General features: G+C 46.4%; 1 protein-coding gene across 1 annotated transcript in view; it reads right to left on the bottom strand.

Moving 5' to 3' along the window:
• The window catches only part of C4_1H6orf52 (chromosome 4_1 C6orf52 homolog), a 328,083-nt gene that overhangs the window by 133,182 nt on the left and 170,093 nt on the right, over positions 1 to 24,808 (bottom strand). Inside the window, exon 6 of the mRNA XM_086964993.1 lies at positions 20,247 to 20,366. Coding sequence (XP_086821119.1) covers positions 20,247 to 20,366 — 120 coding nt within the window. The remainder of the gene's footprint in view (positions 1 to 20,246; positions 20,367 to 24,808) is intronic.

The raw sequence follows: 24,808 nt of genomic DNA, 5'->3' as shown, positions 1-24,808 counted from the left end.
ATTAATGGGCACATGGTTGTAGCATTTCTTGAAATATTTAGTTATTTTTACACATGATAATACTGTCTGGGTACAGATTTCACCACTTTAGTACCAGTTTAACAACCAAAACCTGTTTAATTGGACCCCCCCCCCAAAGATCTCTTTAGTGATCCTGACTTCCACACGCCCTCTAACATATGCGACAAAGGTGAGCAGACAGGCTACAATTCCATCCACCTGGGGTCATTCAAACCTCACCCACATCACCTCAACAACGTTCAAGTTTACCTCCTGGAGCACTTGTTGTTGGGCTCTCCCCGCTGGAGTGGGCCAGAGCATTGCCCAGCATTCCTGTGCAAGTGTAGAGTACTTTTAACTTGATGCTTGCATGTAATAGCCTGTAATGTATAACTTTCAAGCCTGATTTCAATGTTCATGCCTCTACAGGTTTATGCAGTGTCTGGTCTCCTGGTTGTATTTTTGGAAGTCCATTTGTAAACCATGTTACTATTGCTTAGTTTTGCCATCCTGATGGAGGAGTGGGAGTGTTATTTGAAATTGGGGGAAGCTATAAGTTGATTCCAACGACTAACACTTTAACGTGGGGAGGAAAGATAACTGCATCAAAAATTACTTCCATACTTTTGAATCAGTGAAGAGGTGTCCTAAGATGGAAGTCACTCGAAGTGTGAGCTTTGATTTCTATTCCACCCAAGACCAGAAACTCAGTTGTGCACACAAACTTAGCCCTTCTGTCACTTGCCTCCTGCTCCTCAGTTACTTGCAGCTCCGACTTAAGTCCAAGAAACTTTTTAACAAATGTCTGGTACTTTTGAGGGGAGGATGATAGAACACATGCCAAATATTGTAATGTACTTGTTACTTAATGCATCCTCCCTATTGAGGTTCTCAGGCTTGCTGCTCAGCCTATGGTGAGGTCATTTGGAATGTTCAGTGGGTTTGTATTGAAATGAGAATCAGTTGGTGTGGGAGGGCTGAGCAGCGAGGAGGCTGCTCCTGGTGGGGCACTTATATGGATTAAACTAATATCCTGTAACCAGTAACTTATGAAGTAATTTCAAGAATAAATGTACCTTTTCTACAAGACATGCCTGCGCATTATTCTTCGTTTTAACACTGGCGACGATCTGAAAGAACCTACGTGAGCTACCTGAATGGACTGGTACCTAAGAAATTGAAGAAGCGCAATTGGAAAAAGCTTTCTGGCAGTCCTGAAGCCCCACCAGTGACCTGAAGACCGGTCGGCCCCATCGTGGACGTGCCAGGGCCTGCTGGACTTGGGTGAGTGCCTCCATCACGTGGAGTTCCCCAAAAGAGTAACTAGCTTAACAGCCAACAGCCTTGAGGAATAATGGGTTGCTCTTCCACAAAGTGACTTTATTACAATCTCATCACCTGTGAACGGTCAGCCCTTACCTGGACCTGTAACTTGGAAGAGGAGTCTGTGTCCTGCCTCTTAATGAGCTATCAGTGTCTAGCTGGTTTGGAACAGGTAATCCTGAAAGAGTCTGCTGTGTGACCTGTGTCCTGCCTCTTAATAAACTAATAACCTCTAGAGCAGGGGTCTCCAACCTTTTGTGTAGTGAGAGCTACTTCTGGTCAGTGAAAATTGTTGTGAGCTACTAAACCCCAAGCAACTCGCGTATTTTTCCGAGCAACCCCTCCACGCCCAGTTTCATGGACTTTAAGCCTTATTTCTTCAGAGCCCATACTGTGGTTTGAACAAAATACTTAACCACTCTCTCTCAGATGCATTTAATTAGTTTGATAGCACCACTCCTACCAATGTAAGGTGTCAGAACACTTTACATCAAACAGAGACAATCAATCAGTGACATGCTACATAAGGCAGAGGACAAGAAACTATAGGAGTCATAGGTCATCCATACTGATAGGCAGGATAGTTTAAAAGTGGTCAGGAGAGGCAGATACATAGCATTTAAAACCGAACACCATGGTTGGAGGATTCTCTTTAATAATACGAATTGATTTCTACCCAAATGAACCTATTTTGCAACATTAGGATAATGAAAAACTGGGGGAAATCATAACGGTCCAGCCAGCCCTATGCCTTGCAGTTTTCATGCAGCTCTTTGATAACAGTTACTTGCTCACAGTTCTACATTAGGATTTTAAATTATAAAGAGCTAGCCACAATATGGTCTCTCTGACAAAAGTAATAACCCATTGAGCAATATACAGGACGGTATATATGCAGTTTGTGATCTGCAACTTCTTCGCAGCAGGCATATTAACCCTATGTGCTACCTTACAATGAGTAAAAACTTCCTTTACACTTACAGATTATTACACAAACCTACGATCTCTCTCTCTCTCTTTCCGGGAAGTACATTTATCACCCCGTTAATTTGCTATTTTTATTGTTGGCTGAAATTTGCCGGATGCCAGGAATGCAGCAGAAGGTGCTTTTCCATAATATTGGCGCCCCCACTCGAAGTCAGCACCCGGTAGCACCGGTTGCGCCCCCCTAAAGCCGGCCCTGGCGGTAGCAGCATAGTACAAAGATAAAACCCCACAACTCTCCTCTGCTGAAGGCTCCTCACTGGTTACCAGTCACAAGAAGATTTCATCCAAGCTATTATGCATCACTCACGTAGTGAGATAAACAGTAAAGGTCCTAAAAAATCATTGCAGAGAAAACTTCTCAAATACTTCCAACCTAGAAACTTATGTTGCAGGCTAGCACAGGGTATAACAATTCCAGCATACAATAAAATTTGGTGGCAATTCTTTCTCCATTCAGGCCTTCAAATTATTGGGAAATGCATTCCAGGCAAAAGTACGAGCCATTCAGACTCATCTAGAAATCAGAAGAATGGCAAAGACGAGAGTCAATGTAAATACCGGCTCAACTCTATCACTGGACAAACCTATTGCCTGAAGTCTTTTTTGAACAGAACATAATTAATAGAAAGGCCAACACGCCTACAAAGATAGTAGACTCCTTAATCTCCACCTGCTCAAACCCTATGCAAGGACTTTTATTTGAATGTCGGCTGCCACTGTGCTTTATTACTGTTAAGGCAGATGTAAAGCACGTGGCAGCTAATGTTAAAATCAAAGGTCCTCGCATGCTCAGAACAGTTTTCACAGTCATGTAAAGGCAAATATATAGTGCGGTGTAGTAATCAGTGAAAGGCTTTCACTATTACTACACAGAGGTATATATTTGCCTTTACATGACTATGAAAGCTGTTCAGTGCAGGCAAACACTTCGGATTTAACATTGTCTGGCACCGTGGTAACCGTGAGTGCCTGCAAGGAACTTTGATGTTAACGTTGTTCACCACGCGCTTTATTCCTTACTGCAGATGTAAAGCACAGTGGCAGCCAATGATAAAATCAAAGTTACTTGCATGCACTGTGCCGCTTTCACTGACTCCTACGCAAAGGAAATTAAAGTGTGGTAAAGTCAGTGAAAGCAGATTAGTGCAAACAAGAAGATTGCATTTTAACACAGGCTGCCACTGCGGTATCGGCCTAGTTCCTGAAAGGAATTTTAATTTTAGCGTTGCCTGCCACTGCACTTTATTACCGAAGGCAGATCTAAAGCGCAGTGGCAGCCAACATTAAAATGAAAGGGCCTTGCATGCAGTGAGTCGATTTTACCGATTGTGCTAATGCTCAGTCAGGGGCACACTTACCTCACAGCTGCTCCGAGGGCCCAAACGGAAAGTAAATGCGAAGCACTGTGCCAGCCTGGAAAAGACAGGTGGCCGCAGACTAAGAGGAAGAACGTCACATTCTTCAGCCCGCCCACCCCAGCTAAGCTCACTTCAGCCAATCAGAGTAGCTGGTTTGTGTGACGGCAGGCAAGGTCTGATAGCTTTCAAAGAGAATGAAGGGTTACAAAATAAAATGCCTAAATGTCTCAATAATTAGAGAGCAGCGCGAGCTACTCCAAAAGGGTTGGCGAGCTATCGGTAACTTGCGATCGACCGGTTGGAGCCCCCTGCTCTAGAGCCCCAGTGTGGGTTCAACAATGGCAACTGTATGAAGTATCCGCAATAACCGTCAATGCAGTCCCTTTTCTCGAGCCATCAAAAAGGAGCATCATGTGAGGAGTCTGCAGTGCAGGTCATGGAATTACGTTTGGATTACAGTGTTTCCTGTGTCTGTGCTAATTGACTCAATAGCCGTGAGCAGCCCCTTGAGTGCATATTATTGTCGGCTTCTGAAGAGCACCGGTGAAGTGTTCTCCTCATTCAGCTTAATTACTGTCAGGAATTAACATCGCTGAACCAGACATCCGACCTAGCTCCACCTAGAGATCTCTTTTCTCACCTACAGTTTTGATTCCAAGGTCATGACGGATCGTGACCTCCCAAGTAGCTGGCCCTTTAACATTCTGGAGGACGATTATGGCCACGCCCCCCGGAGGCCGGACGAACCCCTCAAGGAGATCAATATCAGCTGAAAGGAAGGAAGAAGAAGGGAGTGTCCAGACCCGGAAGGGAGAACGAGCGAGACGCGCCATACCTGACGACGCCGGAGCACACCAGATGACGGGAGGAGAGAGCGAGGAGTCGAGTACCCGCTTGACAGAGAAGCCACAAGACTTCCAGGAGGACACATCGCCCTGCCAAGGCCCAGGACGGGTGTGGCTTCAACAGGTGAGTGAGCTGTTAAGGGGAACGGGGTGTCGGGCGGGACCGTCTTCATTCAGCCTAAGGGAGGGAAACCGTACGGGGTCCTGTCTACAACATCGGGACTGACCCACTGTACGATCTGAGTCTTTCTCCTCCTCCTTGGTGACGGACCTCCATCCCTTGCACAATCCGAGTAGGCGTTGTTTTTGGTTCCTCACTCCCGCACCATAATCCTGATCCCTAAGCTCCGCAATAACGATAGTGCTTTCTCTTTTCTTTTGTACACCCTGAGCCTTGCAAGAGGTCCCGGACATGGAGAAAGGACGACCTACAGAAAGGAGGCGTTACCTGCCGAAGGTTCCACCCGCGACTAGCGCATATGAAACGATTGTGTACTAGCGTCCATTAAAAAACCCTTAAGCATCATCCCAAGCAGCCCTTGCGTGTTTCTTTTTGTGAGACCATTACAATTACATAGTTTGGTGTGGGTTTTGGTGCTCATCACTTTCACGGAGTAACTACTAAGGGGCGACTTCATGGCAGGGAAAACTACACTGCTGGCGATGCATTTATTACAGACTGTGAGTACTTTGTTTTTTTTTTGCTACGCATTCCCAATGTGTTGCGCAGTTGAAAATGCACAGTTATGCTAATGTGCGCAAGCCTTACCATGTTTGAAAGATGCTCCTCTACCCATTCCTAGCGCGAGACGATCCGTGCATTCCTGGAGCTAGACTATCTGTGCAAGCTATATGTGGCGTCAAATTGGATTCAAGGCCTAATCTCCTTTGAAAGTGACGCTAAACGACGCACGGTCGACCATTTTAGCTATTTGGGAAGAATTCCTTTGACTTTGACAGCGATCACGACGTTGCGAGCGCTCTTCAACTTTGAATACAATTTGCCAAGATATTGCTGCATCAGATGAGTACTGGGTTTTGGCATTTCATTAGAGATGTTCTTGAAGAGGTTTCTGTTTCCGTGTGCCTGCAAGCTGTGTTCTGGTGAGCCACCTACATCATCGGTGCATATTTTTCTGACAAAGATATTTACGTGACTTGGGCTGATTTCTCAACGCTATGAACAAACAAGTTTTATTTCTACTGCAACTGCCAATTGCAGAGATTAATTTGAGATTTCCATTCAATAACATAATATTCTTTTGTTTGGGGTTTGTGGGGAAGAAAACAAGTTACTTACCGGTAACTTTGGTTCTCCAGTATTGGTAACTTTCATAGATTCCCAGTCGTCGGGATGGGAGTCCCCGGTAAATAAAAAATACCATAGAAATAGGTACAAAAAAAGAAAAAGGCCTAGGCCTCATCTCATTTTGTAGCATATCCACCTCTTTTTTTAAAAGAGACCGAATAAAATTAACAGCCAATCAGAACAGCCTCACCCCATACAACCTTCCTGAGAGAGCCTCAGATTTTCTACCAGACGTTGTGCAAGGGAGTCTCCACTGAGCTCTGCTCAGTTTTTCTACAACTACTTTTTCATCTCAACTCTTAAATCTTTAACAAGTCAGACAAGGAAAAGAAGGCTTTTTTCAAGGCTTGTGCCACCTGCTCCAAAAAGAGACTTTATGTGGAGGACAAACAAAGACTGTATTTATTGTTTGTATCCGTATTATAAAGCTACTGACTGCAAGATCTGTCGGACCTTCTCAACTAAGACCTTGCGGGACCGTGAGGGACGTCTGTTCAAAAAAAGATCCTGTTTCAAGTGACAGTGATGATGCTTCAGCTGCGACTTCGTTGAGGAGATCCCATAAAAGAGGTAGGTCTGCACCTATTTCTATAGTATATTTTTTATTTACCTGAGACTCCAATCCCAACGACGGGAATGATACAAGTAATGGGAATCTAAGAAAGATCTAATACTGGAGTAACTCAACATCTTCACTGATTTATTTGGGGTAGTATTTTCTCCGTTTTCTCAGAGGTTCCAATCTAATGTGAGGGGATGAGCTACTGTCAAGTCAGTGTGATGTCCACAAGGTGGGTTGTGTGGGTTGGTCATACCTACTGTCTATTTTAGGGGTTAGTGATACCTTGTGTTATGACTGTGCGCATCTGTGCTAGATTTTTATGGATTCCTTCTTTTGGTCAGGAGGTCTTGGATACACTGGATTTGTCTTGGGTTAAAGGATACCCATAGTATGTTGCAAGAGTGTTTTGGGTTTAAGGATACCCTGGATTTGCCTTAGGTTTAAAAGATACCCTGTATTTGCTTTGGGTTAAAGGATACCCTGGATTTGCCCTGGGTTTAAGTATACCCTGAATTTGTTTTGGGTTTAGAGATACCCATACTATGTTTTAAGAGTGTTTTAGGTTTCAAGTTACCCTGTTTTGGTATGAGTGGAGTCTTACCTTATCTTTTCTTTGAGGTTAGACCTGTCCTGTCATTAGTATGTGCAGTAGAGGGTTGTAGATCCCTGGTCCTGCCGCAGTCTTGTGCTTTAGTATGAGGCGCAATGGGTACTCGGTGTGGTGTGGTGGTGAGGTACCTGTAGTTTGTAGTGTGAATTCTCCAGTATTAGGGTGTCTTTCATAGATTCACATGCTTGAATATTCCCTGTCGTCGAAGTGGTAGTCTCACAGTAAATAAAATAGCAATAACATACCAATAACATATGTACGTAAATACATAACACATGAAATAATACTAGAAAAATACATAGTAAATACTCAAAAACAATCCCTACATAGGAATACATGGTAGAGAGAGAAACACTTGTAACATATTCCTGTCATTATGTTAGTCCAAACCACAGCCAATCAGGCGCCAGCACCGTTCCAGAACCTTCTCCTTAGAGCTCAAACCCTCAGATTTTGTACCGCACGTCGTGTGAAGGGAGTCTCCCTGAGCTCTGCTCAGTTTTCTCAACTTCAAGTTTTCCAGTCTTCTCAGCAGCATGTCTTCAAGTAAGAAGTCTTTATTTAGACCTTGCTCTTCTTGTGGGAAATTGCGTCTTTACTCAGAAGACCCCCACAAGAAGTGTATTTATTGTCTTTATCCCGACCATGAGGTTGGTAAATGCAAGTTTTGCAGGACTTTCTTTACAAAGACCCTTAAGGACAGAGAAGGCCGTCTCCTCATTTGGCTTCAGAGACTTAAAGTTAAGGATTCGGCACTGTCGGATGCAGAAAGTTTGCAATCTGGACCTTCTAAAGCAGCCTCCAAGCGTAGTAGTGTGCAGGATATGCCTTCTCCTTTTCTAAAAAGGAAGAAACTTTCCCTGTCTGTGGCTCCTGCGGTGTCTTCACCACCTCCTACTACCTCTACGCCCACAAGACCTGGCTCTCAGGCGTTTTCTGCTGCCTCCCATCATGTTTCTTCTCCGAAACATGTTTTATCGTCGACGGGAGCGTCGACGATCGTCTCGACGACGAGATCTGCCGTCTCCAGATCGTCGACGGCGACAACGACATCAGCCTCCGGATCGTCGTCGACAATGTCGACTTCCTCCATGTCGACTATGGTATCGGTTAGCTTGAAGACGGTCTCGTCTACGATACCTATTGCCTCATCGTCGATGAAGAAATCGGCTTAGTCGTCAACAAAATCATCGTTGACGAAAGCTCACATGAAATCTTCTTAGTCGTCTGTGCCGTCGACGACAACTCCGTCTACGATGGTTCAGTCGACGGTGGATCCTTCTGCAACAACTTTGTCAACGCCTCTGCCATCGTCGTCGTTGGCATCGTCGACGGTGGTTCCTTCTTCGTTTGCTTCATTGCCTTTGGTGCCCTTGTCTTCCACCAGGTCTGGCTCTTCCGCCGCCGACCCCTTGCACCATTGTCGTCAATGGCCAGTTGACCAGCTATCCATCCCAGATCCGCAGCCTCCCTCGGCCATGTTTGCCACGGGCTCTGAGCAGGACTCTGACTGACATTGATGTGGGTGATTCCTTCAGAGTGGCACGCAGTGCTTCGGATTTGATTATCAAGTGCCAGGATTATGGTGATGATGATGACAACCAATATTCTTAGGCAGAGGAACATTCTGTGCAGGTTCCAACTGCGACACTGCCTTTGTAGCTCATCTCAAATCTCCAACATATGTTGGACGACTACAACCGGCGTTTCCCGCCCTCTCCACAGGGTTTGCCTGTGCCTCATGTGCCTGCGGCTGCGACGACTCCTGTCACTGTTCCGCCTTCACTGCCACCAACGCCTTCTCCACAAGTTCAGATGTCAGTGAAAATACACACTACGGTGTACCCTGCTGATGATGATGATGTCATTCCAGAACGGGAAGATGGAGAAGTTCACGATGATGAGGATGATGACAACGCCACACACATGGCGGAATGGGACGACTACCAAATCCAGACCCCTTCCCCATCTACGGTGGAGCCCGGTGATTTGCCTCCGGTGGACATTGCAAGTTTCCATCAGCTGATGGATAGAGCGGCCCAGCGCTTCAAGCTGCCCAGAGTCCAGAGGGAGGAGGACTGTTTCCTCTATGATTTTAAAAATCAACCATTCAAGCAAGTCCACACTATACCCATCATAGATTTTATATGGACTGAAGGGGTGAAACTAATGCAAACTCCAAATTCACTACCAGCACAACTGCCTCGCCTTGAGAAAAAATACAAGGCGCCCATCGGTTCTCCAGTGTGCCTTGTTGCTCATCCAAAGCCTGACTCAGTGGTCACTCAAGCTGCACAACGTTGTTCCCGTACTCCGACATCTCCAATTACGGCTCCTCCGGATCGGGAGGGTCGTCGCCTGGACGCTATTGGACGCAAATTCTCCACTATGGCATCCACTACGGTGAGGGCAGCTAATGCTTTAGCCATCTTAGGCTGCTACGACCACCAGATGTGGTTGGACTTGTCTGCCCCGGTGACCCTCATCCCTGACGCTTCCAAGGCGGGAGCCTTAAAGATTCTGCAGGACGGAGAGGGGACATCGGAGGAAATTATTGATTGTGCAGTTGACATAGCGTGAACTGGCTTTCGTCAGCTTGCTGGGGCAGCGGTCTTGCGGAGGCAGGGTTGGCTACGGTCCACCTCTTTCCGCCAGGAAGTACAAGCCAAAATCCTGGATATGCCGTATGACGATGATTCGCTTTTTGGAGCGCACATAGATGAGGCATTACAGTCCATTAAGGAGGACACTGATACCGCTCGCTCATTGGGGACTTTACAGTTTCGGAAGCAGCCATTTCGTGGTGCACGCAGACGCGGCACCTCCTCAACTTTACGTGGAGGAAACACTCAATATCGCCCCTACCAACAAGGTAATCAGCGTTACTCATCCAACCAACAGCAGTCCATCCGACAGCAGTCGTCCAAATCCTACAGGGGAAAATCCTCATATAGAGGATCCATTCCCAAACGACAATGACTTGTGTATCCCCCCTGTGTTGAAGGTCGAATCTCTGTTTTTTTCTCAGTGGTCCTCCATCACCTCGGACCACTGGGTTCTGGACATTGTGGCAAAGGGCCATGCTCTAGAGTTCATCAAGATTCCTCCTCCCATTCCACCGTCTGGCCCGCCTCAAGGAGCTTTTCCATCAAGTTAGTCTTCTAATTCAGAAAGGTGCCGTCAAAGTGGTTCCCAAGTCTCAGAGGAGAAAGGGTTTCTATTCCAGTTTCTTCCTAATACTCAAGAAGACGGGAGACTGGTGACCGATTCTGGATTTGCGAGCACTCAACAGGTACCTCAAGAGCCAATCCTTCCGCATGCTTACACTAGTAGAGATCTTGCGTCTTCTCTCCATGGGCGACTTCATGACCACCATCGACCTTCAGGATGCTTACTTCTATGTTCCAATTCTCCAAAAGCATCGGAAGTACTTGCGCTTCCAGGTGGGACGGAGAGACTTCCAGTTCAAGGTGTTGCCTTTCGGCCTCCGGTCTGCCCCTCGTGTCTTCATGAAAGTATTGGCTCCAGTAATGGCTTACCTGTGTCTCCAGGGCGTCCAAATCTTTCCATATCTGGACGACTGCCTCTTCAAGTCACAGTCTCGCAAACAGCTGCTTTAAGACACTCGTCTTTGTCAGGACGTGTTTCGACCTCTCGGCCTAGCCATCAATGCCGACAAATCCCGGGTCGAACCAGCTCCGCGCAGGAATTTTCTGGGAGCCACTTTAGACACAATGCTTACAAAGGCATTCGTGTCCCAAGAGCGTCATCAAAAAATCCTCCGCTTGGTGTCTCACATTCAGGCAAAACTGTCCGTTTCAGGCCGGATCTTAAAGTCATTTCTGGGGATGGCATAGTCTTGTATTGTATTGATACCAAATTGGGGACTACGGACTCGCCCCATTCAGGAGGAATTGAACGTACAGTGGCGCTAGGTCACCGGTTCTTTCAATGACCTCGTTGGTGTCACCGCTCGCATGAGAACAGCTTTCCAGTGGTGGGCGCAACCGTCCAACCTTGCGACAGGGACTCCTTTCCTCTCCACCACTCCAGAACTCACGCTAACAACAGACGCCTCATTAGAAGGTTGGGGTGCTCACCTTCAAGGCCTCTCCATCAAGGGCAAATGGTCTCCGCTTCAGCATTCCTGGCACATCAACAGGCTGGAGTTGATGGCAATTTTTCTGGCACTCAAGTCATTCCTTCCTGTGATTCAAGGGGAATCGGTGTTCATTCAGACGGACAATACCACCAGTATGCACTATGTCAACAAGCAGGGCGGAACCAGGTCTCCACTCTTGTCTCGGCTGGCTCAGTCGATCTGGGATTGGGCAATCCGTCATCAAGTTACCCTGGCGGCGGTGCATCTGCCGGGCGTATCCAACATCCTAGCGGATTCCCTCAGCAGGTCCACGTCATCGACCCACGAGTGGGAGTTGCATCAACCAACTCTCGACCTTGTTTTTCAACGGTGGGGTCGTCCGTCTCTGGATCTCTTTGCAAACCTGTAGAACTGGAAATGTCCATATTACGCAAGTTGGCATCCCCACCACGGGTCGGGCGGGAATGCCCTTTTGATGAATTGGTGCGATCTATTTGCCTACGCTTTTCCTCCGATTCCGTTGGTGCCTCCTGTGCTGTGGAAGATGCGGAGGCAGCCCTACCACATTCTCCTGATCGCCCCCAGATGGCCCCGACAGGCGTGGTTCTTGAAGATGCTCCTTCTGTCCCAGTGCGAGCCCATCCTCCTCCATCCTCGATCGGACCTCCTCACGATGGACAAGGGCCAGGTTTGCCATCCGAACCCCTCCTCTCTACAATTGTCGGCCTGGAACCTGAGCACCTTGAATTTGCGCATTTAAATATCTCGCCGGAATGCAGAGACATTCTCGCTCAGGCCAGATCTCCGTCTACCATTAAGACTTACAAGCTTAAATGGAAGAGGTTCTGCCATTCGTGCGCGGCTAATAATATCCATCCTATTCATTCCACTCTGGAGCAGCTACTTCCGTTCTTTTTGCACCTGGCTCAATCAGGGCTTTCCCATGATACTTTGAGAGTTTTTTTGGCGGCAATCTCTCGTTTTCGGCAGGATGGCTCCTCCTCTCTCTGCTGTCCCAGAGTTATTTGTCAGTTTTTCAAAGGACTGTTCGGAAGTTCCCACCTCTTCGGCATCCTCCTCCCACTTGGCATCTCAATGTCGTCTTGGCCCAACTAATGAAGGCGCCATTCGAGCCTATCCATAGGGCGGACTTAAAGTTTCTGATCTGGAAGGTAGCCCTTCTCCTTGCTCTGACCTTATCTTGTCGCGTGAGTGATCTTCAAGCTTTCACTGTTAAACCTACTTTTCTCCAATTCAAACCTGACTGTGTGGTGCTTTGCACCAACCCACCTTTTCTGCTGAAGGTGCCTAAGGATTGCCATCTAAATGAACCTGTTTTCTTAAAGACGGTCTTTGCCGATCCTCAATCTCCGGCAGAGCAACAATTGCACTCTTTGGACATCAAACAATGCCTTAAATTTTACATCAACAGGACAGCCCCTTTTCGCAGGTCTGATCAACTGTTCATTGCCTACGGAAGCATGCGTAAAGGGCGCCCTGTTACCAAGCCAACTATTGTCGTTGGATTTCTTCAGCCATTATCTTCTGCCATTGTTAGACCTAGGAAATCCTAGACTACATAGGGTAGCCTGACACAGAGCGGGAGTTGCTAAAGCCCCAAGGCTTGCATGTGATGCTTACAATTCACTCACAGTAACTCAATGCCTTACCACTAAAAATAAAGGACACCACACCAATATAGAAAAATACAAGTACCTTTTATAAAAGTTTCTCTTTGTATCTTTTTCTTTTCCTTTGAATCAGATAGATGCTCACATTTGATTACAAGCAGTATTTTGCAGTGTCATTAAGCAGCATTCATTTACATTCTTATTACAGAGATTTTCAATACTTTTCTTTCATATATCATATATAGATCATCTGAAGTAACAGCAGTGACTTTTCCTAACAGTAAATGAGCAGGTGACAAAGGCTACAAACTACGTAAATGCACCTCAACGTTTAATCTGTATGGTACGTTACCCTTGGTACGCAGTCTCAGCATTAGCCTAAGGCCTCAGTTGAACATCAGACCTCCCCCACAGTTATCCTGAACAATGCCACCACCAACTAGAACTTTAAGAGAAGACAGATATTATTGGAACATTCACAACATTTCTCAACTCTTCTCAGTGGTGTTCTGGTTCCTCAATAACCCCCTTCACGTTGATGGATCATTCAGCAACTTCCCTGAGGCTTTTGAAATAACCCCACAGAGTTAGCCTACCACACGATCAGTTAACTTTGGGCCACGACTCCCCTTTTCACATTCCTCAGTGACCCTTAACTCTCTTTTTAAGTCGGGGCCAGCCGTCGAAGGGTGGAGTTCCCCTGACAGGCTGTTCCTGTGGTGTCACTACTGCCCGGTGGTTGATTCACTCTGATAATGCACCGCCTCCCTCCCCCAGTCACTCCCCCAGCTTACTTTAGCGGTGTTAAGCTCTCACTGCGGAAGTCTCTCACGAGCGCCGCTCCCTCGCTCTGTCACCGGAGAAGGTTTTCTTCACCCTGGGGCCTGTGGGCGCTTTCGATCTTCCTCCGCAGTGCTAACCAGGCGATGCGTCCACAGCGGTTGCTTCTCCCCGCGGACTTCCGAGAGTTGGCTCCTCCTCCGCCTCGCCTCCATCGCTCTGGGCTCAGCTGCTTCTCACGTCACTGCCGGCACTCTGGGCCGGGGCTCTGTCTCCGCCCGTCTTCCTCCTTCCGTCACTTCAGACCTCCGCCTTCCGTCCAGGCGCCTCCGTCACTCTGGGCTCAGCCACGCCTCCGCATACACCGCCGTCGTCCACGAGCCTGAGGAGATGGGCTCTCCACGCCGCCGGTATGCCACTGAAGCGCCGACTTCTCTTCGCAGTAAGTGCGGAATCTCCACACACGTCCGGCGAAATTTCTGGCTAGAATGGCAGATGTTGTCAATCCTATAGCCAATCCGATTCTTAATCTTTCCCTGAGTCAGGGAGTCCTGCCACACTCCTGGAAACAGGCCATGGTTATTCCTCTCCTTAAAAAGCCCAACCTTGCCCCAGAAGTCCCGCCTAACTATAGACCGATTTCGCTCCTTCCAGCACTTACTAAAATCTTGGAGAAACATGTCCACAGCGTGCTCTCCAACTTCCTGGAGTCGAATGAGCTTCTTCATGCATCTCAATCGGGCTTTAGATCCAACCTAAGTACCGAGACGGCGCTTTTGGAAGTCTCAGAGATTGTGAAGGAGGTGCTGGACACTGGAGGCAGGGTGATGTTAGTTATGTTAGACTTGTCGGCGGCTTTTGACACCGTTCCCCATGAGGATCTCCTCACAAGACTACATGACATCGGTCTAGGGGGGACGGTGCTCAACTGGTTTTGTTCCTTCTTAGCCAACCGCCGACAAACGGTCTGGGCCTCTCCTGGATCTGCCGAAATGCCGCCATTGGGAGTTGGAGTATCCCAGGGCTCAGTATTGAGCCCTACTCTCTTTAACATCCTTATGACCCCTCTGGCGACATTGGTGGAGTCCTACGGGGCCCAGATCGTCTCCTTGCTGACGACACCCAGCTTCTTTACACCTGCCGCAAGAGCGAAGATTTCGATGGGGAAAGTATCCGAGAGTGCCTTGGGGCTGTTTTTAACTGGTTCCAACTGAACAGCCTCAAGTGTAACTCGGATAAATCCGAGATACTTTTTTTCGGATGCCCATCGGAACCAGACTGGCATGGTTGGTGGCCTGCTGACATGTTCCCTCCAGCCCAGTCCTCTAAATGGGCTAAGAACCTGGGAATTAAAATTGACAACGGGCTTACGCTCAAATCCCAGGTGTCCACCCTCACAGGGACGTGTTTCGGCATCCTCAGGATGCTTCGAAAGTTTTTTCCTTTGCTTTCTGAGGAACATCGGAGAATAACTGTACAGGCCCTCGTCGGATCCAGATTGGATTATGCTAACATTCTGTATCTGGGTCTTCCAGAATATCTCTTACAGCGAATGCAGGTGACCCACAATGCTGCAGTTCGAGCTATTTTTGGTCTGCATCGTCGAGCCAGTGCTTCAAACCTGCTGCAGTCTCTCCACTGGCTCCCAATACGGAAGAGGATAATGTTTAAGGCTTTGACATTAGCCCACAAAGCCCTCCACGCCACTGGTGCAAAATACCTACAGAAGAGGCTGGATTTTTACCGGCCGACACGATCTTTAAGATCAGAGTCATTGGCACTCGCTGAAGTTCCCCGTATCAAGAAGGCCCGTGTAGGCGGTCGGTCCTTCAGATTCCTGGCCCCTCAGTTGTGGAATTCCCTACCGCTGTCTTTACGGTCCACATCCAATCTGCTGGCCTTTAGAAAGGGTCTAAAGACTTGGCTATTCTCTGGTTAGAGCGCCTCTATCCTTATTCTCTGTTTCCTTTGTTATGTTTTTCAGTCTCCTTTCTGGGTCTGGAGCTCAAAGCGCCGGGACACTCCTTTGGAGTAGCCGTTGCGCTATATAAGACCCATAAATAACATAACATAACATAACATAACACGTTGCCACCCTGTTATTCCTTGGGCAATCTTCACCACAGGGTGTTGAGGGAAACTTGTATCGCGATTTGACAAGCAGACCTTGATTTACTTCTCCAGACACCAGACTTCCGTAAAAGGTGTGGGGTCTTGCTTCAGGAGTAGAAATTCACTTCTAGGACAAGGTTTGGTCAGTCTCAGAGGGGTAGCGTCAATACAAGTATTCTGCCGATCCACAGGACGATCTTTACTGATGAAAGCGCTGTCCTCCTCACAAGTCTGCCTCCCTCCTGCCCTGGTCCACCTTGCTCTTCTTCCGGTCAGTTCACACCTAAAATGGCCACCCTGGTCTCGACCTTATATAGGCTGGGTCCTGGCTGTTAGAAGGTGCTGGTGGGTTCTAGAACCTTCCTAATGCAAGTCAATGGGTCAGCTTGGTTGGGATGACCGTTATGACAGTTGGTGGACTCAATTTTAGGTTTCTTGGATCTCACTAAATTTTCATGTGGATGACTAGGCCTCAAGGGTAAGGCAAAACGTCCTACTCAAGGAACACCTAGCCCCACAGTCAATGTTGACAACCAAAAATCTGGGTGGACATAAACAAAAAAGAATAATAACACTCAGAGGCCAAAGGGGACAAAATAAATCATAGTTGTGAGAGGCTCCTCAGAAGCAGACAGGTCTCACAGCCATCAACAAGCCGGCAAGCCTCCGTAATCTTCAGTGAGGGCTCATTCCACCAGGGCGATGTCATCCTCTACCGCTGGTGTGCCACTTCATCAGATCTGCTGAGCAGCCACGTGGTCCAACAGGCACAAGTTCACGAAGCACTACTGCCTGGATACCATCAACGAGGTGGATACAGCAGTGGGACAGGCAGTACTTCGTCATCTTTTTAACTAGGGTGAGCCTCTGTCTTCCCTCCTCCACTATGGTTTTATATGATTGCTATCAGTAATTACATGACTGTATTATTATGGTCTCATTGATATTCTCCATGCTGTTAGAAAGCAATCGGGCCTCTTCAGCTTTTACTGCTCTCTATTCTATTCAAGCATGTGAATTTATGAAAGACACCGTAATTCTGGAGAAGAACAACTGTTACTTACCTGTAAACAGGTGGTTCTCCAGTATTGGTGTATTTCATAGATTCACATGCGAGTCACCCACCTCCCCTCAGAGGCTCGCTTCTCCTCATCGACTCTTTTGTCACTCTTGTGCTACGAAATTCTGAGGGTCTGAGCTCTGAGGAGAAGGTTCTGGAAGTGTGCTGGCGCCTGATTGGCGCCTGATTGGCTGTAGTTTGGACTAACACAATGACAGGAATATGTTATAAGTGTTTCTCTCTCTACCATGTATTCCTATGTAGGAATTGTTTTTGAGCATTTACTATGTATTTTTCTAGTATTATTTACATACCTATGTTATTGCTATTTTATTTACCGTGGGACTCCCACTTCGACGACGGGGAATATTCAAGCATGTGAATGTATGAAAGACACCAATACTGGACAACCACCTGTTTACAGGTAAGGAACAATTGTTCTTATGGGGGATACCATCCACTGTTTTTAAGAATGTATCTCTTCATCTTGCATTCTTTGTTTGTTTAGGATCATTATATGGGTTAGATGGGTGTTTTACTATCTCCATACAGTTGATTGTTTATGATCACTTTAAGGGGTGTATCATGATTTTGTTGTTTATGCCCCCTTCTTTGCCGGCGTGTGTTTTATCACCTTCAAACATTTGGATTGTTTTTGATCATTATAAGGGGGGAGATGTGTTGTAATGTACTTTTTACTTAATGCATCCTCCCTATTGAGGTTCTCTGCGTTGCTGCTCAGCCTATGGTGAGGTCATTTAGAATGTTCAGTGGGTTTGTATTGAAAGGAGAATCAGTTGGTGTGGAAGGGCTGAGCAGCAAGGAGGCTGCTCTTGGTGGGCACTTTTATGGATCAGACTAACATCCTGTAACCTGTAACCTATGTAGTAATATCAAGAAAACATCTACTACCTTTTCTACAAGACAGGCCTGCGCATCCTTCTTCGTTTTCGTTTTAACACCAAACAAACAGAAAATGGCACAAAGCCATTTAAATACTCATGTTGCAAGTATTGTGCTAGCATGCAGGCCTGGAGGGCAAGTCTTGTGTGGTTGCGGAAGGATACTAGCTGTAGCAGCTCTGATGTGGAGACAGAGTCCTAACTTGCTGTTAGGGCTGGGGAGGGTCATACAGGTTGGTTACACTCCAAGCCCCTTTTGCTTTTGGCTGGTGCTCGCTCACTTTATAGGGCAGAGCAGGGCCACACTGGTGGCTAGCCTTTGTGGAAAGAGGAGGGAAATCCAGAGAGAAAATGTTGTTCTTTGATGGATTTCCCTTTGTGCTACAACGCTCACAAAAGTGACGTCAGGAGAAAAACTTCTCCAGTAGTGCAAAGTGAGCATGCGCACATCTATTTTACACCAGTGCGTATGCTCAACTCAGGCACTAAACAAAAAAGAAACAGGACATTTCCCTGCTTCACCTGGCCATTACACAAAAACCCGGATATTTTTTTTAATTTGGGGAAAAGTGTCTGGACACTTCTCCAAAAACCAGAACTGGCCGGGGAAATTCAGGACATCTGGTCACCCTACAATGAGGTTGTCTTGAGAAACTACACAAGCAGAAACTCCTGAGCCTATGAAGGCATAGCTGGCTGTAGCTGTCGAAGAATGCATAGTTCTGTTGCCAGTGGATTTGCTGTGTGATAAGAAGAGAGACAAAGTTATGTTTCTTCGATTTTCAGGCGGGCGTGAAAACTACAGAGTTGAATGGAACCATTAATGCCAGAATCTTCTGGAAATTGCAAGCATAGATCCTGGCTCATATTGAAAAGTTGGCTGCCTATGTGAAGTCAAGAGCCACAGTGGAGTTAAGCGCACAATCCCTAGGGAGCAAACAGAATAACCTTGATGAACTATAACTGCTCTGAGGAAATAGAATGGTCTCCATCTGGTTTACGGAAAAACCAGCAGCAAATTACTTCGACAGAAAATTGTTTGAAACCCACAGGAGCTCTAATAAGAAAGTAGTTTAGTTAATTAAAATATAGATAAACTGCCTGAACGCACTGAAAAACTGTTGCCACAAGAATTTCGGGAAGGGTGCCTAGCCATTGAATTCAGAACGAATAGTAAACAACTGTTCTGGTTACAATTATCAGCTATCAAAAATCTGATCATCTTTCTTGATGGGAATATGCAAGTGAATCCGCTACCCAATTAGAACAGGCTTTCATCTACTTATCCGTTTGCATATTACGACAAAGCAAGAGTTGAGAGGTACAGATCTCTTTTTGGCTTCTGGTACCAACTCAAAAGATCACTGTAGAAGCGCTTATTTTTTTGTAATGTTGTTTGAAAAAAGTGAGTGGTGCTTTTCATAACTTTGTGGTGATAATGCAGGTGAGCTTGTGAGCAGGACATGAGATACAATTTACTGTTGTTACGATAAAACCTTGGCAGAGCAGTGACACTTTTTGATAAACGTGTTTCACTGTGGCTAGTTTGCACCACACAACCCTCTTGAGGTAAGCATTGGACTTGATCTACCCAGACAGTCAAGAATGCTTTAGCGAGAGCATTGCAGTATGTATACATGAAGCTCTGATAGCAAATAACCCTGTGAATCAAAGGGCCTGGCATAGCACTACTTTATAGCATTTGCATTTTGTTTGCACATGCTTCCTTTTCAAATGTGATTTGTTTGGATGTAAGATTTTTATTTCTATGACTACATTTTGTTTCCACATCAATACTTTATTGAAATCGTATTCTTTATTGAGGGCACAGTTCTGAATTTATTAACTTTATTTCGCTACAGCAGAATTTCTTAAAAAGCTGTATTGATTTGTTTGCAGGCACCTACTGAATGTTTAAGATCATATTTATTTTTGGCCACATGCTACCATTTTCTTTAAAATGATGTGGGCCAGCGTAATTAACCGGGACTTCGTTCAATTCAGGTATTCCATCCATCACTTTTGGTAAACCCCATTTTCATTAAAGCACAAGATTTCCTTCTTAGCAACCTTCCATATGCTACTTTCTATTTCATCCATCAGTGCCTCTAGATTTCCTATGCATGGTCATTCATGCTTGGCTTTCTTTTACACCACTCCATGAGCTCAAATCCTCGTAAACACTGGTAGTCTTGCCTTTTTTATCTTTTACCTTACTAACTCTAAGTCATAAAACTGAGGGTCCAGATTTCCTATTACAGGGGGCAGGTGGCCTAATATCATATTTACCATACTGTGCTCTCAGATAGTCTGTTTAACACCATTCAGGCCCAGATTTTATCATGAGGTAAGCCTAGCTAGATTTCTATTTTAACACATCTCATCACTCTAGAGACTACCATTTGACATTTATGATTGTGCCCCAAACATATGCTTCTCATTAACACTTCTTCCTTATATTTCTTTTTCACGACCAAGACACCTTTTCAATGATAAAATCTTCATAAACACTCCCAAAATATAAACTCCAGATTCCTAATAATTAAGAGTAAGAAAGGCTCCTGATTTTAACTGACAAAAACAAAAATAAGTCCTAATTATGCAGCTACTGAAGAGCCAATTCTGGAATCTGAACCTACAAGATAGATACATTTTTGCTCATTACCTCCTAGGGATGGCTAGGCTGAGCCGCAAAGGTTTTGTTCCAAGACCGGATTCCAAGTGGCATTCCAATAGGGCTCTCTTATGCTCCTCCATATCTCCAAATTTCACAAAGCCAAACCCCCTGAGAAAAAAAGGGAGGAAAGCACAAGCAATTGATTATTTAAGTATTGGATCAATTGTGATTGGCATTTTTTCTTTAGATGAACTTTGCTGAGAAGTGATGTTGAGCCCGACCAAGTAGATTACTAATGCAGTAGTTAATAGTAGATTTGCAGATGCACTATAATAAGCATTATAGTTCTTCATGAATACACAGCAAATACTTATGGTCAGTATTGACTTTTTAAAATACTACCTAAGTTGTAACATAAATAGGACCTGGGCCATTTTAACACTCCAAACCAAACATTCCTGGGCGAGGGAACTTGATCCATATGAGCCTAAATGAACAAGAGAGTCCTACACCTCTATCAGAATATTCACATTTATTAATAGATATGGGCACATGATAGAGATAAAAATACATTTCTGGATTATTGTTCTATGAGCTAGAATCAGATTAAGTTTACTTTTGCGGAAGCTACACCACCAAGGTTTGACAGTAACTATTGACCATAGAGGAAGGGTCTAGTGGTTGAACTTTCAGTCTGTTTCAGAGTGGCAAATATGAAATGCGTTACTTACCTGTAACAGCAGTTATCCAGTATTGGTGTCTTTCATAGATTCACATACCTGAATCATTTCCAGTCGTCGCGACGGGAGCCTCCGGTACATAGAAAAGTAATGTCTTATAGACATACATAGAGAAAATAGGCCTAAGGGCCTCACCTTAGTAGCCTATCCTTGTCCTTATGTAAAAAGGACCAAACTCTTAGAGCCAGCCAATCAGCTATGACCTCCCTCTAGAACCTTCCTGGCAGGAGCCTCAGTCCCTCAGATATTCGTACGCACCCAGCTAGGTAGGCATAATACAGTTAGAGAGGGATGTGAGTCCTTCCAGGGTAGGCGGGAGGGTTGCATGTGAATCTATGAAAGACACCAATACTGGATAACTGCTGTTACAGGTAAGTAACGCATTCCTTATCCAGTATTAGGGGTGTCTTTCAAAGATTCACATGCCTGAATCAGAGTAGTCAGCAATACATTATGCACATTTCTGATGTAATGTTGCCATACAGGCATGTTAGATAATACACATATTATCATACAACATTGGAACAATAGCATAAAGCAGAATATCATAAAGACAAAAAATGTGCATACCCGGATGGCGGGATGTTGGAAGGCTCACCTCACGAGAATAGATGGCAAAGCACCGCTTGGCCCAATGCTGCATCCTTCTGAAGTTCAATATCCAGGCAGTAGTGCCTGGAGAAAGTGTGCGGTGACTTCCAGGTCGCCGCTCTGCATATGTCCAAGATCGGCACTCCAGCGAACAGTGCTGCTGATGTGGACATCGCCCTGGTGAAATGCGCTGTAACATGATCACTTAAAGGCCGTCCGGCCTTGTCATGGCAGAATGCTATCGCTGAGGAGATCCACCTTGAGATGCTTTGTTTCGTGAGAGGCATACCCATTCTTGGTCTACTGTAGGCCACAAACGGTTGTGATGATTTTCTGAAAGTCTTAGTTTTGTCTATGTAGAACTTTAGACACCGCTTGTGGTCCAAAGAATGTAGTGTTCTTTCTGCTGCGGTGGAAGGGTTCGCAAAGAAAGACCGAAGGACTATCGGTTCATTGAGATGAAAGTCTGAAGGCACTTTCGGTATGAACTTAGGATTAGGTCTCAGCACCACCCTGTCCTGTTTGAACTGCATGAAGGGTTCTTGAATGGATAGAGCCTGTAGCTCGCTTACTCTCCTGGCAGATGTTAGAGCGAGTAACAGAGCCGTCTTCCATGAGATGTACTTGATGGATGCTCGATGAATGGGCTCAAAAGGATGCCTCATGAGTTGGTTGAGGACTAAGTTGAGATGCCATGTCGGAGGGACCTTCCGAGGTCTCGGGAAGGATCTATAAAGTCCCTTTAGGAACTGCTTTACAAGCCTACTGGACCACAGAGATGGTCCTGTGAAAGTTCTGGTGAATCGTGAGATAGCCGCCAGATGAACCTTTATGGATGCATGCGCCAGTCCTGACTGTGCCAAATGCAGCAGATATGGCAATATCTGTTCGGGTGTGATATGCAGCGGTCGCAGGCCTTGCTCTGAACACCAAATGCAGAATTTTTTCCATTTGAGAGAGTATGTTTTGTTGGTACTGTCTGCTCTCGCTTTTGCCAGCACGTCCCTGCATTCCTGCGGGATATTCAGGCTACAGAACTCTCTGTCCTCAGGAGCCAGGCCGATAACCTGAGCGATTGCAGGTTCGGGTGTTGTACCTGCCCGTTGGACATGGTCCGCAGACGAATCGGTGTCCTGATGGAGAGGCGATGAAGATCCGAGAACCAGTGCTGCCTTGGCCAGAACGGGGCAATTAGGATCAGGGTACAAGGCTCCGCCTTCATCTTCCTGAGGACTCCTGGGATCATCGGAAACGGAGGAAAAGCGTACGCAAACACGCTGAACCAACCGATGGAAAAAGCATTTCCGAGTGACCCTTGATGGGGATGCCAGCTTGCGTAGTTTGGGCATTTGGCGTTCCCCCTGGTGGCAAACAGGTCGATTCCTGGGACTCCCCATTTTGAGAATATGTGGTCCAGTGCGCTCTTGTCCAGTTCCCACTCGTGGGAGAGGGATCTTTGCCTGCTTAGGGCGTCCGCAATGGTATTGTCCTTGCCCGGGACATAGTCCGCCCTGAGCGTGATTCCATGTAGTACCAGCCAGTTCCAGACCTTCTGCGATTCGCGTGATAGAGTGAGCGAACGCGTTCCTCCCTGTTTGTTGAGATAGTGCATCGTCGTGGTGTTGTCCATTTTGACGAGCACCTGGGAGTTCTGGATGCGTGGTAAAAAGGCTTGTAGTGCCAGATACACAGCCCTCAGTTCCAAAAGATTTATATGGAGCTGTTTCTCCTGAGTGGTCCATTTGCCGCTTATCCGAAGGTCTTGGAGGACAGCGCCCCAGCCTTCCAGGGAGGCATCCGTGGTGATCACCAGAGGTGCTGCTGGAAGTAGAAATGGCAGCCCTATAGATAGATTCTTGCAACACCTCCACCAGTCCAGACTCTTGGATATTTTTGGTGTTATCTTTACAATGTCCTCGAAAGAACCTGTACTCTGTGTCCATTGGTTCGTGAGGGCCTCTTGCAATGGGTGCATCCTGAGTCTGCAGTGAGGGATGAGGAGTATACAAGAAGACATCATGCCCAGGAGAGACTTGTAGGTCCGAACTTTTAAGGAATTCCTTGACGCCACAGCCGTGGCCAGAGATATTATCTTGTTTGTTCTTTCCATCGAAGGGAATGCCCTTGCGCACTCCGTGTTCAAGATTGCCCGGAGGAAGGTAATGTTTCTCGTAGGGATCATGCAGGATTTCTCGAGATTGAGAGTTAACCCTAGCCGTTGAAAAAGATTGGTGCAGGCGTTGGAGGATTCGGTCACGCCTGTAGCTGAGGGTGCCTTTACAAGCCAGTCGTCGAGGTAGGGGAAGACTTGGTGACCCATTTGACGCAGGAAAGCTGCCACCGGTGCAAGGCACTTTGTGAAAAACCGCGGAGCGGACTTGAGGCCAAACGGCAGAACCTTGAATTGGTAATGTTGTCCTGCGACTTCGAATCTCAGGAATTTTCTGTGACACTTGAGGATGGGGATGTGGTAGTAGGCATCTTGGAGATCCAAAGATGTCATGAAATCTCCTTTTTCCAGCATGCCTAGTATTTCTTGGATCGTCACCATCCTGAACGATTGGCTTCTTAGGAAAGAGTTGAGCGCTCGGAGGTCCAGAATGGGCCTCCATTCATTTCTTCTCTTTCTTGCGTACAAGAAAGAAGCGGGAATAGAAGCCTTTTCCTCGTAGAGATGATGGAACTCGTTCGATTGCTCCTTTCTTCAGCATCACAGATATTTCCTGGAGAAGCGGGCGTAGATGTTTGTGTGGCAGTCTGCGGGAGGTATTGTAGGAGGGATGGTGGTGAATTCCAGGGAATGGCCGAATCTTATTAATTGAAGAACCCACCGGTCTGTGGTGATGAGCTGCCAATTGGTGAGGAAATGGGTCAATTTTCCTCCAATTTGCAATGAGGGATAGAGTGGCTGGACTGGCTGGAGTAATTGGTCACTGGCGGCCGCCAGTGCCCCTTTTCTGATTTATGCCCCTGAAGCTTGACCTTCCGTAAGAAGACTGACGACTCTGTTGCTGCTTCTGTTGGTATTGATTTTTATTTTGGTAGGAATACGAGGACCTATTTTGATAGGAACCTCTGTAAGAGGATTGTCCCCTAGATCTGTTGCCTCGAAAGGACTGGTTCCGTGCCTGCAAGGTACCCAGTGCTCTGGCCGTATCGGTGTCCTTCTTTATGGTTTGCAGCACCTCATCAATCTTGTCCCCAAAAAGGTGCTGGCCGTCGAAGGGCATGTCCAGCACTTTCATCTGCACCTCCTGTCGGAACGGCGTTGCTTTAAGC

Source organism: Lissotriton vulgaris, chromosome 4_1 (assembly GCF_964263255.1).
Source record: "Lissotriton vulgaris chromosome 4_1, aLisVul1.2, whole genome shotgun sequence".
Classification (NCBI taxonomy): Eukaryota; Metazoa; Chordata; class Amphibia; order Caudata; family Salamandridae; genus Lissotriton; species Lissotriton vulgaris.
Note: the sequence above shows the minus strand (reverse complement) of the source record. Positions and strands in the feature narration are given on the sequence as shown.